The sequence below is a fragment of the Amblyomma maculatum genome, chromosome 2 (assembly GCF_055883805.1).
Source record: "Amblyomma maculatum isolate TAMU_Amacu chromosome 2, ASM5588380v1, whole genome shotgun sequence".
Classification (NCBI taxonomy): domain Eukaryota; kingdom Metazoa; phylum Arthropoda; class Arachnida; order Ixodida; family Ixodidae; genus Amblyomma; species Amblyomma maculatum.
Genome location: NC_139345.1, coordinates 40,492,496 through 40,505,707, shown reverse-complemented (window position 1 = coordinate 40,505,707; position 13,212 = coordinate 40,492,496). Strand labels below are relative to the sequence as shown.

At 45.3% G+C, this 13,212-nt stretch overlaps 1 protein-coding gene across 1 annotated transcript; it reads left to right on the top strand.

The window, feature by feature from the left end:
• Window positions 1-9,982: 9,982 nt before the first annotated feature.
• On the top strand, window positions 9,983-12,650 carry LOC146198471 (uncharacterized). Its single transcript, XM_084591911.1, has 2 exons — window positions 9,983-10,099; window positions 12,438-12,650. The coding sequence occupies exons 1-2, from the start codon at window positions 9,983-9,985 to the stop codon at window positions 12,648-12,650; spliced, it is 330 nt and encodes a 109-aa protein (XP_084448037.1).
• Window positions 12,651-13,212: the final 562 nt, after the last annotated feature.

Genomic DNA, 13,212 nt, shown 5'->3' with positions numbered 1-13,212 from the left:
ACAGCCAGCAAATAACATAGGAACATGCCAAACATGCATTTTCACATAACAGTAAAACTTCCTCAATTCAGCCAATTTGTCACACAGGCTCAGTCATTCGGGCGTCTCGAGTGGTCTCTGAAAATATCCCACACACATGTCACACTATCAATGAAAATTTCACGTGTAAAGCGAACTTTTTGTTCGGCTTGAGCAACCTGCATTCTTATCCTCCAAAGGCTATCACAACTTTCAATAAAAGTGTAGCCTATATTTTTAGGCTTTTTTCAAAGACTGCAATTGTTTGACCAGTGGACAAAGACACTTTTCCCGTGAACCCACGTTTTTACATAGAGTGTGCTTGGGCTGGAGGTTAAGCGATGATTGTTGGTGATATTAGTGTTACAAGGACACTCAATGAACGCGTTAAGATGCACATGATTTACTTACGTGTATTGGGGACGTGTACAGTTGTTACAGTAACAATAGTGTAAAAAATTTATTTTGAGTAAGAAACATAAACAAAATTGCGAAATAAAAAGGCGCTGTCGCGCCTACTAAGTAGAAGGTCAGGTGTCCCCTGAATGCTATTATTATTAGGCACATGACAAGTACCTACCAAATAGTAACTTGCACATAAATCTTACATTGTTGCCGACTGAATATCCGGTTGCGCGCAGAGTGAAAGAGGCTTCGGGAGAGAATGAGTGAAGCAATAAATGTTGGTTGACGGGAAGCTCAAGCTTTTATCGAAAATATTAGCATTGTTTTCATTCCCAACACCATACTTGAATGACCCTGCAATATCACCCTAACGCATTATTATGTTTGTTAATCTCCGTATTTGAAGAGAAAACCGCTATTCAACTGGTTTTTCGTGCTGTAACTAGCTTACAGTGCTTCTGGAGCCGTCATTTTGAACGTGAATATAAGTACTCGAGCGGCTGAGTTTTAAACGCTGCACTTTCTCGTCTTAGCCTAACTGGCAAGGTCGAGTAGGAGAGCCAATACGAAATGGGACACCGCAAAAAATATGGAGTTTGGACTCTTCTATAACTGAGACAGGGCGCAAATGATCTGTTTGGATTGGTTACGCTTTCAGCTCTCTTTGTCGCGCTTAACATCAAGCTTAGCAAAGCCGCGGCACGACGAGCTACATCAGCCCGGTGCTCCGACGCGGCTTGTCGTCCACTACACACAGTAGTCGCCGACAGTTCCGTTATGGGCTTCCCTTTACGGAAAAAAGGAATGCGAAGCGTGGCTTCGCCTTTGTTAATGTGACGTCTATGGTCCCATGATCAACTACGCAAGTGGTCACATGTGGTTTTAAGCGTCGCTGTTGTCGGTGTAACCGACAGAAAGAGAGTCACGAGCTCCGAGAAAGTCCCGAGCCAAAGAGAATTTATGAGAAGAAAAATAAGAGCAATGAGCTTGAAGGCAAAAGTGTCCCACCCGATGACCTCGGCGACAGGGCGCCTTACACAGCGCTCGCTCTAAAAAACAAAATGTCAAGTACAGCCTTTGTCAAAAGTGTGGAGCCCGGGGGGTCTACTTCTTAGCCGTGTAGTGGAGCTGATTTAGCATTGGTGTAGGTCCTTCCCATAGGAGAGGGTAGGGCAAAACATCTTCTTACTCTCAAGAGATTTGGAACATTGTAAATACATTACAAGCCGCACGAAGTGGCTCAGAAGCAGACTCTCTTGGCTCTACACATTTGACAGAGACTGTACTTACTATTATGCTATTATATATACTATTATACTTACTATTATACTACTATAACTTACTATTAGACAACTATTATACTATTATATATACAATATTATGTTATATATTACATAGGCGATCAATATACTACTAGGATGTCACCTCAAAATTCTTAAATTTGTCTTCCTCCTATTGGCATAGCAATATCGGAGCTTGCAGCTTGCTATTCCGCATTCTAGGTAACAGAATAGAACTTCTCCTAAGAACTATCGGATTTTACCTAGAGATACACAGCCACACTATTATAATCCTGAATTTCAAATGTATTGGAATTGTAATGTTTATTGAAGCATGCCGCAGTAAAACTCAGTGTACCATCTGTTAGTGGGTGTGATTATGTTCTTGGGCCGTGCAGTGCTACCGCAAAACATTTGGCGATGAAAAAAAAAAATTACTTTTCAAAATGTTTCAAATTCAAATTTGAATTAAACCCCAACGTATAGCCCAGCGTTTCTAGTCTTGAATGTCCCAAACTTATATGTCAAAAGGAGATTTACAGTGACACCGTCATCAAGCCGTAGCAAACAGCGTGTTGTTTCCGGTTGCCATCTGGAATAATAATAGTTTCTTTTCTGTTTCTGTTTGTTTACGTTTATGATGGCTAAAGATTGCCAAGTTTAAATGCAAACGCCGGGAGGGAAGGCTAGTCCATATTACTCCCCAGAGACAGTTTTCACGTCAGGCGAAAGAACAATTTGCGCACATGCTCAACTCTGAAGGCAAAATCTTAGGCGTTTTCTCAATTTATTTCAAAGTAGTTACAGAGCAAATAAAAAACAAATGCGGTCAACTTCACAATTAATATGACATGCTACGTCTGGAGTGTTAATAACAGTAGCAATAGTTGTCAGTAAATCCTCCTGGTAAGAAATATTCAGAAAGTATTTGCGTGCCCTAGTCGTATTTCACTTCTGTTTTGCAAACAAATTGAATCCACTCCAATTCAACATTTTATTCAGTTTTTTAAATACTTCTACAGTTCACCGAAGTACTAAGCAGAGAAATTCACCAGGTAAACGTGACGTATGCGCGATTCAGCAGTTTCGAATAGATCCATGTCATTATAGAGCACTATTCAAATTCATCTGAACAATGTCGGGAATGTAAGGGTGCCCGCTCCTCCTCCACCCCTCCCGAATGACGAAGAGAATTTATAGTAAGGCATACGGAGCTACTCTCACTCAAATTTATTGAGGAATTTTACATTTAAATGCGAGAATATTTTTTACAAGACACCATCGATTGCTTTCAATGCGAAATAACAAAGTTTGTACACACATGGAACTAGTTCTCTTTCGGTGTTCCTTCATTGTGATATGAGATTTTTTCCTAAAGGATGTGGCATGCGTATTTCTAATCAGCCTTTCTCCTGAGATGGTTACATTCACATTGGCATGTATATGGCCTTTATTTTTTTATTTCCATCTTGTTTCGTTTCTTTTAGAAATTTCTTCACGTTGTTCATTTATATTTCGTGTTCTTGGAATCAATCTGCAGTTTTTTCCAAACGTTTTTCTTTACCTCTTTAACCATTTGGCGAGTATATGTTTTGTGCTTAGATTTCTCTCGCAAGGCGGGATCCCGCCGAACCTTGGACTTCATTCACTGCGGCATGCTAGGAGCGCAAATTGGGGGAAGGGGAGAGGAGATATGGGGAGGCTTCGCACAGGCCCACACAAATGCCTACGCACTAAGGCCCAGAAAGGAAGAGTGCGCACTTTAACTGCCACCTAGGGGAAGGTTCATATACTTTTCTCGACTCCTCATTGTCGCTTTATATATTGTGGGATGCCAGGACATGAAGTTTTTACGCGGGGACAAAAATTTGACTTTTGCCTCGCGCTAATACTTTTTTTCTACAAGCGTAGCTTACACACGGACACATTGCATGAGAAGACTTTAGTAAAAGCAAATTTTGAGTGATTTGTGAACTGCCGCCTTTCTGATACTCCCGCCACAATTGGACATTACTTTATCAATTCTATAAGGACTCAATTTTGTTCTGGAAGGTCTTGCAACGGATTTTGGGAAAACGTTTTTCACTTTGCATCCCCTTCGATACGTTATCGCAGTGTTATATATTGAGCATCTTGACATCTGCTTTTCTAACTGGACTACATAGCGTATGGAAAAAGATAATGGTGAATCGGCTCTGTGATGTCACTAGTTTCTACAAAACCTAATCTCGGTCAAATCTAACCTCTGTTCAACTGAGGTAAATTTTTGAACAGACTGAGTTTTACCGCTTGGTGAAGTGATCGGCCTTACCACCCATCTAGTGTACTCTAATTTTTATTTTTGAAATGGCTTTCGGGGTGTTTAATAAAACATGTGTTAATAGGTCATGCATATGTAGCATATTTTCAGTCCATTAAGTAGCATGTTTAAAAAATAAATGCGTGTCAGGGGAAAGGAGGCTGCTCTGATTATTAGTGGAGACACGAGCTTTCTTTTTCCTAAGTGTTATTTTTGTGAGGACACACTCTGACGGCAGATTTTGTCCATAACACTCGAGAGCCAATACATTTGTTCATATTGTTACGATGAAATAAGAAGGGGTGTTTATTTACAGTGCTGATGTAGCGGAACAAGATGAAGCCTACTAGCGCCCAGAAACCAACGCTTCTTCCTCCTCTTCGGTCACACCATCACCATCCTTCATCGTCGTCATTAGCGTGACATTTCCCCCCTACTCAGACGAAGCCCTCTGGGTGTGTTCGTGAGTTTTGCGAGGCTGACACGGCTTCAAGCGGGCAACATGACACAGTTCGGTTTTGGCAGACCGGCGACCCGATGCTGTCAGGCGGGCTATTCCATAAGTTAAATCACTAATGCGTTTGATAACCACATATGGGCCGTCATAATGGGCCAAGAGTTTTTGATGTAGGCCACGGCGCCGAATTGGACGCCATAGCCAGACTAAATCACCTACAGAGTACGTGACCCGCCGGTGACTGGCATCGTATCGCACTTTAGAACGTTCTTGTGAAGCACCAGACCGTAATCGGGCGATTCTCCGAGCTTCTTCGGCGAGGCAGAGGGTCTCAGCCAGGCAGGGGTCTTCACGGCTTGTGAAGGGGAAGATAGTATCCAGAGAGTAGCGTGGTGGTCTGGCATAGAGCAGAAAAAATGGACTGTACCCAGTCGTCTCATGCGTGGCGGTATTAAACGCATACGTGATGAAGGGCAGTATGGTGTCCCAGTTCTTATGCCCTGCGTCCACATACATGGCTAGCATGTTGATAAGCGTTCTGTTGACGCGCTCAGTCAAGCCATTTGTCTGGGGATGGTATGGCGTCGAGTGTCGGAAAGTTACGGCGCATAAACGCATGAGCTCTTCAACAACATCTGCAGTGAATTGTCGGCCCCGGTCAGTGATGACAATTCGTGGCGGCCCGTGTCGGAAGATGACTGAGTGCAGCAAGAAAAGCGACACCTGATGCGCCGTAGCAGATGGAAGAGCGGCGGTTTCACAGTAACATGTGAGATAGTCTACGCAGATTACAATCCAGCGATTACCATCCACGGACTTCGGAAACGGACCTACGAGATCAATGCCTACTTGATCAAACGGTGCTGTCGGGGTCTTCACAGGGTGCAGCAAGCCTGACGGAGTTTCAGTTGGACGTTTGTGGCGTTGACATTGCTTGCAACTTGGGAACGGTTCGCCACCGAGTTAAAACTGCGTTTTGGCGACTCTGTTCCCAGCAAAAAGCGAGCTGAGCAGACCCTTGCACAAAGAGCTCAATTGCCCGATGAAGCTTGTACAACTTACACAGAAGAGATCCTCAAGTTATGCAAATGTGTCAATTCCAACATGCCCGAGGAAGACAGAGTCGGTCACATTTTGAAGGGTATCGCGGCGGACGTGTACAACTTCTTAATCGCCAAAGACAGCCTTGACACTGTCTCTGATGTCATTAGACACATCCGCGCGTTTCAAGCTTTTAAAACACGTCGTATTGCGCCGAAATTTGGGCGGCTGGCCAACGTGCCTACCGTGGCCAGTCTTGATGACCATGCCCAACTAGATCTTCCATCAACTATCCGGCAAATCGTGCGCGAAGAACTTCTACGGATCAACACGCTTCCCCTGCATGAATCTGCTGAGGTTTCTGTCCAGAGGGCCTCTAGACGGCCGGCTTCACCACCACAAGCGATTCAAGTACACCATTTCTCTCAAGCTCCTGAAATTGCAGCTTCTATTGACTACCCGCCAATGCATTTTGCCAACCCGACTGCGTCGATGCTTGAAGCCCCAAGGTATGACGTCACCTCAAGTGCACCTAGATCTTCTATTCGATCTACAAGGAATCCTGTGCAGTGTGAGCATTCAGCCAGACCTACGATGCGCCCTGCTGTGCCTGGCTCGTATCCACAACAGCATTTTATACCTTCCCCACCGATATGCTACCGCTGCGGCGTCGAAGGTCACATCGCCAGGTACTGCCGCAGTATGTTCCCGCAACGCTATAACCGCCCGGTGCCTCCAGCAGTACCCAACAATCGGCAATACAGCCCCGTTTTCCAGCAATCCACTCCCCGTGGGTACTTCGGCAACATCCAGAACCAGAATCTCCGCGACCATTCCCCAGCATCTGAGCGAAGTGTTACTCCGCCACCCGCCTTCCGTGCACGTCATTCTTCATCACCGCGGCGGCGCCCCATGCCGCCCCATCCGGAAAACTAACCAGCGCGACCGATGGGGGTGAGGCCGCTGTAAATGTGCTGTGTGCCAACAACCCTCCAACTGCAATGCTCAAAAACAAAATTCGTGTGTTCATTGATGGTGTGTGTACATTAGCTTTGGTAGATACGGGTGCGACTGTGTCTGTGATGAGTAATCAGTTTAGGCGCTTGTTGGGACGCAAAGTGATGTTTGAATATGACCGTGCTTCAACGTTTTGTGGTGTGAGTGGAGAGGCGTTGCGACCACTGCGTGTGTGTAGTGCGCAAGTGTCTGTGGGTGGTGCAAGTTTTCAAGCCGAATTCGTAGTCTTACCCCACTCTACGCATGACATCATTTTAGGAATGGACTTCTTGAAGTTTTGTGGCGCTACCGTGGACTGCCGAAGCCAAGAGGTTCATTTTGATGGCTCGCATCTGCCAACACTTTTCGAAAGTGGCCGTGATGGAGAAACAGTTTTTAGTATTACCGAAGACACCGCAGTTCCACCCTTGTCTGCCATGTTCGTCCCCGTATCCGTTCCACTTCTTGAGAAGCTTTCATTCCAGGCCGTGGTGCACCCAGTTCACTCAGCATGCCTGAAGAAAAATGTAATTATCCCTCACTGTATGATCTCCGTGCATCACGGTAGTGCCTCGTTATGGACCATCAATCCATCGTCCGAGCCCGCAGTTTTACCAACGGGATTGAAGCTTGCCTCCTGTGGACCCGATGCGCCCCACGTCGTTGCTTTGGTCACAGATGCTACGAGTGCCACCGTACCTCTGCCTGCTGATGAAACTTCGATCATCCGCATGATCAGCGCCGATCTCAGCTCACCTCAACGCCGTACTCTTGTGGATATTCTTCTACCTTTTTCGCCTATGTTTGACTTTTCTGAAACAGATGGACCAACCTCTCGCCCTGCACATCGGACCCATCATAGCATCGACACTGGTTCGGCTCATCCCATTCGTCAAAAGCCATATCGCGTGTCCCCATCTGAGCGCAAAGTCATTCATGAGCAAGTGGAGGACATGCTACGGAAGAAGGTGATACAGGAGTCATCTAGCCCCTGGGCTGCCCCTGTTATTCTTGTACGCAGGAAAGACGGTTCGTGGCGATTCTGCGTCGATTATCGGCGTCTAAATTCTGTTACGAAAAAGGAGGTCTATCCTCTTCCTCGCATAGACGATGCCCTCGACTGCCTCTCTGGTGCGTCCTATTTTTCTTGTCTTGATCTCAGATCTGGCTACTGGCAAATTCCAATGGACCCTGCGGATAAGAAAAAAACAGCCTTCGTAACGCCAGATGGCCTTTATGTGTTTAATGTTATGCCATTCGGGCTGTGTAATGCGCCAGCCACATTTGAACGCTTTATGGACACAGTTTGCGCGGCTTAAAATGGGACATTTGTCTTTGCTATCTGGACGATGTCGTCATATTTGGGAAATCCTTCCAAGAACACAATGACCGTCTAGTACGTGTCTTGAATTGTCTGCACAACGCCGCCCTAATTCTGAACTCCAAAAAGTGCCGCTTTGGAGAGCGCCAAGCGCTGGTGCTAGGACACCTTGTCAATGGTGATGGTGTAATGCCGGATTCCCAGAAAACTGCCGCTGTTGAGTCTTTTAAACCCCCGCAGACAGTGAAGGAGTTGCGCAGTTTTCTTGGGTTGTGCTCGTATTTTAGACGCTTTATACATCGCTTTGCTGACGTTGCTTACCCATTGACGTGCCTTCTCCACAAAAACTCTACTTTTAACTGGACACCAGACTGCGACGCGTCATTCCGTCAACTGAAGTTTCTTTTAATATCGAAACCCATCCTACGTCACTTCGATCCTACTGCAATGACAGAAGTACACACGGACGCTAGTGGAATCGGTCTTGGTGCAGTCCTTGTCCAACGGCACGATGAACGAGAGCATGTTATCACGTACGCAAGTCGTACCCTGAGCAAACCGGAGCGAAACTACACAGTCACCGAACAGGAATGCCTAGCTGTAGTTTTCACTGTGCAGCGTTTCCGTACATATTTGTACGGACGTTCGTTTACTATCGTAACTGACCATCATTCACTCTGTTGGTTGCGGAACCTTCGAGACCCATGTGGTCGCCTCGCACGCTGGGCCCTCCGGTTACAGGAATATGACTTTGCCGTGGTTTACAAAAGCGGGAGGCGTCATGCAGACGCAGGTTGTCTTTCTAGGATGCCAATGGCCACGACTGGCCTTGAAAGCGACGATTTCGACAATTATATATCGACCCTCGAGCCAGCGTTCCCCGACACGAATGTTTTCAAAACGGAACAGCAAAATGATACCAGTCTGCAGCCTCTCTTTGCCCAAGCCAACGTACCTGCAAGCCGTTTTAGTGTGCGTGATGGCCTTCTATGGAAAAAGAGTTATTCGCCTGTCGGCCAGCGATACCTACTCGTAGTTCCCAAGACGTTGTGCACGGACGTATTGCGTGTTATGCATGATGATCCAACTTCTGGGCATTTGGGATCGGTTCGAACACTCCACCATGCTCAAGAAAAATTTTACTGGCCAAGAATGCGCTCGACGGTTGAACAATACGTTGCCAATATTAAAAAGTGCCCACACGCTGTCGTAGACATGAAAATCATGTTCTTTCGTCACCTTTTCTTTTCTTTTTTTGATATCAAAAATATATTTTAGTTAATAGTGCTCAACTAACCTTGTTGAGGTTGTATCATGATTCATGGCTTCTCTACTTTCCTTGTAAAACTGCGAAGCGCTTGCAATGTGTTTCAGTGTTAAGCAAACAACTAATCCTGCACAAGCTACACGCAGTACTTTCGATCTCTTAGTGCTGTGGGAGTGGAGACAGAAATGGAAAGCAAAATTTACTGGGAAAATGGCTGTCGAACAAAGTTTCTTCTATGCCTTAACCTAGGTTGCCTAGCAACGCACTTATTTAGCCAGTCTCTAGACAAGACAATGAACCAGAGTGTACGTCGGAACAAACCTAATTGCAGTTGCATTCAGTTTTAACCTACCCTGTTTTTTCTCTCTTTCTCCTGCCTGTCCCTCGGTACCTCTTTATTTCCGCCGCCTGAGTTCAGGTGTTTCGGTTATTGAGATAGCAGATAGATACCGGGGCTGGCAAAAATCGTTTTTCTATTTTTATTATTTTTTCGAAATTTTCTTTAGATACCAATAAAGCACGATGGAAAAGATCAGCTGCCACTTCCCCCCCCCCCCCCCCCCCCCCCCCCGATACTGTTCTCTGTCAAAATAAAATTTCGAGTTTCAAATTAAATACTCGTCAGGTGCAACTAGCTACAAAATAGCAACGTCATTCGAACAAGCGTAAGGAATCAAAGCACTTTTATCAGTGTCGGTACAGATATACGATGCGTTAGAGCTGAGAATGACAGCTCTTCTAATATAACAAAATACCGTACGTAGATTTATTAAGTTTTGTTTGTTTTTACATAACATTTTCTCGATGTATTCGATGCGAACAATTGCTGGGGTAACAAGCACCATTGCGAAAGTTGTGATATCTAAAAGCTGCCAAGCTAGCTCTGCTTTGGGTAATCATGCGTCTGGTCCGAGCAGTGGCGTTGACTCTGTCCTGCATCTGCTCGTTTCAAGCAGATTCCAGTGAGGGCAAACCTATGCATCAACTTTATCATGAAACCTCTGATGTTGGAAAGGTAAGTGAGGAAGCAATTCTTCTGACGATCTTCCCTGCATTTAACCGTATTGGGCGTGTATCAGATCGGTTGTAGGTTGATGCTTTCTTATTCTGGCCATGGGTGTGGAGTACGCAAAGCAATGCGCCCCCCCCCCCCCCTCTCCCTCCGCCTCCGTATGTTTTGCGTGCGTGTAGCTTTCTAAGCCTAAAGTACACCATACGGAAATGTTATGGCTACATAGCTAGCAATTTTTACGAAGATATTGTAGTGCCATTTTATTTCTGAAAACGTACACCTTTTTTCCGAATTTACCCCTTGCAGTATAATATCTCATGTCAACAAAAAAAAAAAAAAAAAAGCGCAGAGACAGGACAAAGAACAAGCAAGAACACACACGAGCGCCAACTTCCAGCTTGTGTGTTCTTGCTTGTCCCTTGTCCTGTCTCTGCGCTATTTTTGTTGACATGTGTTACCAACAAGTCCAAAGTACCACCTTAATAGCAGTATAATAGATCGACAGGCACTGGGATGTGAGTGCACTATTCTTGGAATTTCGCGGAGTGAGGTAGAGGTACATGCGATGCACATAGTGGTATTGCCCTCAGCTTTAGTTCTCTCGCAATGAAGCCAAATTCGCCTTAATCATGAAGGAATGTTTTGTTTCACGGGAATTCAACCGTTACAAATCCCTCTTCTCATAGTTGTAGTTACTACATGGGTACTCTGGTCATATAGTTCCCACTGAGTGAAGTTTGTACGACGTGTTTCAAAACATGTAACCACAGGCGATGACAATTCGAGCGACACGCATGGAGTGAGAGATACAGAACTGAGAAGGGAGGTCCTGCATAAATGTAATTTCGGTTAGCCTGATCAGTTAAGGAGACCTTGACTCGCAAAAACGTATTGCTCACCACCCATTATGAATCCTTTGTAATGAAGCAATCCGCTTTTGCTTACAGATTCAGGAAGCGTGTTTCATAGTTCGCAGTCAATTAATTCAGCGCATCTGGAAAACGGGGGAACGAGTATATGCCTGTTGCATATACTCGTCCGCGTGTATCGCCTTTGCTAATCGATCAACCGCTAATTCCTTGCCTTTTTTCTGCCTCTGTAATCTCACACATTTTCGTTAGATTGCAGCAGTGGGCTTGCCAGTTATGTGAGAGATCAGTTGGCGTAGATAGCTAGAGCCATCCGCTTTACAAAGCTGCCTGGATGCTCCTGTGTGACAGGACAGCAGCGGGTTTTCCTCATAGCCCAACGGTTATAATTTCACCCACCCAGTTCAATAGAGAAGCTCGAGTCGGCAGCTCTAGCCATGTGACATAGTTTTGGGACGTCGCCCTACCACCCGGCCAATCAGCATACGTCCGTACATAATTTGCCAAATACAATATGTTGAAGACATGCCCATGATTTCTCGCTTTCTATGCCGACAACGCTGCCAAAGCAGAATTTCTTGCGGAATGATGGCTTTAACGCTGTCGATTTATATTGTAATAGGGAAAGTAAGGGAAATCAGAAAGAAAAATATTCCATTTTCTTCGCCACCACCGCCGTCGTTCACCACCTCTCATATAGCTCCATTACTCCCTTTCATCTACTTTCAAAGAAAATAATAAAAAGGAGGGGCCACATTGACTCCCGTTTATGTCCCTTGTTATCTCCATGTTAAGAGTTAGTAGTTGCGCTTGTGTCCTGTGTGCCTTAAAACTAACACTAATGCATTGCTGTAGCGTGATACCCACTGATTTCCCATTCGTTCTTGCTCTTTTAATTTAGTGCACTTAAAATGCCGTTACTGCAGTACGAGGTTTTTGGTGGGGCAGCCAGGAGAAGGAAACGGGGGTGGAGGCCTACATGCGCTTTACCTTAAGACTCATTTTTCTTAACCCAGAATTGGTAGGGCTGCGAATTTGGCGGGGGTGTTCGCTTAATTCGTGTCAAGCAAATGCTCGCTAAGGCCTCAACTACCATGCTCTCCCAAAAACGCGAAGCAGCCTGTTGCTATTGCATCCTAGCCACGTCATAACAAGAGGGCAATTCGCATTTGTGCGAAGTTAAGCGGATTTTTAATGATCATTTTCCACAGGCGCTCAAATTTAATCATGGATCATAAAGAAGGTGTCTCTGACTGCTGCATCGACTACACATTAGCGGCCTCGTTGCACTTCCTTAGACGGGCGCTAGACAGCTGGACCCCTCTACTAATCGTTGGGAAACACCCATACGTACTTAAGAAAGGACAATGAAACCATTTTTAAGCTAATACATACCAGTAAGAAACAGTAATAAAATCTGTAAAACATTGCTTTCACTATGAAATCCCTCAGCACTACATTTGTACTTGCAGGTATTTGCAAGTTTCCGTCATGTCCTCTCTATTGCCGACGTGGACAAAGATGGCGATCTTGACTGCCTAGATGTTGTGCGATCGGATTACGACAAAATCATACCGCGAGCCACATACGTCTGGATGCTGCCAGGGCTGAACGGCCGTGAACCGTACGTATTGGATCAGAATAATTACACTGAAAGAAGTTTAATTCTCGTAGAAAAGAAATGATAAGCACTTGAATGACGGTATAAAAGTAATAGCATTCAGTGACAAAAATTGACGCAGACACTGGGCTCGACAATCTTCGATTTCGTTTTAAAGGAATTATGGTCACTGCGCTACCATAGGAAATATTAAGCTCAGTTTCGCAACAAAGAGTTATTGTTGTTGGCATAATTTTAATTACACCTGTTCGTACCTGCTTTTATATGCAGTGCATGCTCGGCAAGCCCAATGCAAAATTGCACACACACACACACGCGCGCGCGCGCGTGCACACACACACACACACACACACACACACACACACACACACACACACACACACACACACACACACACACACACACACACACACACACACACACACACACACACACACACACACACACACACACACACACACACACACACACACACACACACACACACACACACACACACACACACACACACACACACACACACACACACACACACACACACACACACACACACACACACACACACACACACACACACACACACACACACACACACACACACACACACACACACACACACACACACA

What these genes read in the sequence shown, in the direction of transcription:
- LOC146198471 (XM_084591911.1), top strand. Translation starts at nt 9,983, where the DNA reads ATGCGTCTGGTCCGAGCAGTGGCGTTGACTCTGTCCTGCATCTGCTCG. An exon ending in AAACCTCTGATGTTGGAAAG is followed by an intron (nt 10,100 to 12,437) that starts GTAAGTGAGGAA and finishes TTGTACTTGCAG; the next exon opens with GTATTTGCAAGTTTCCGTCA.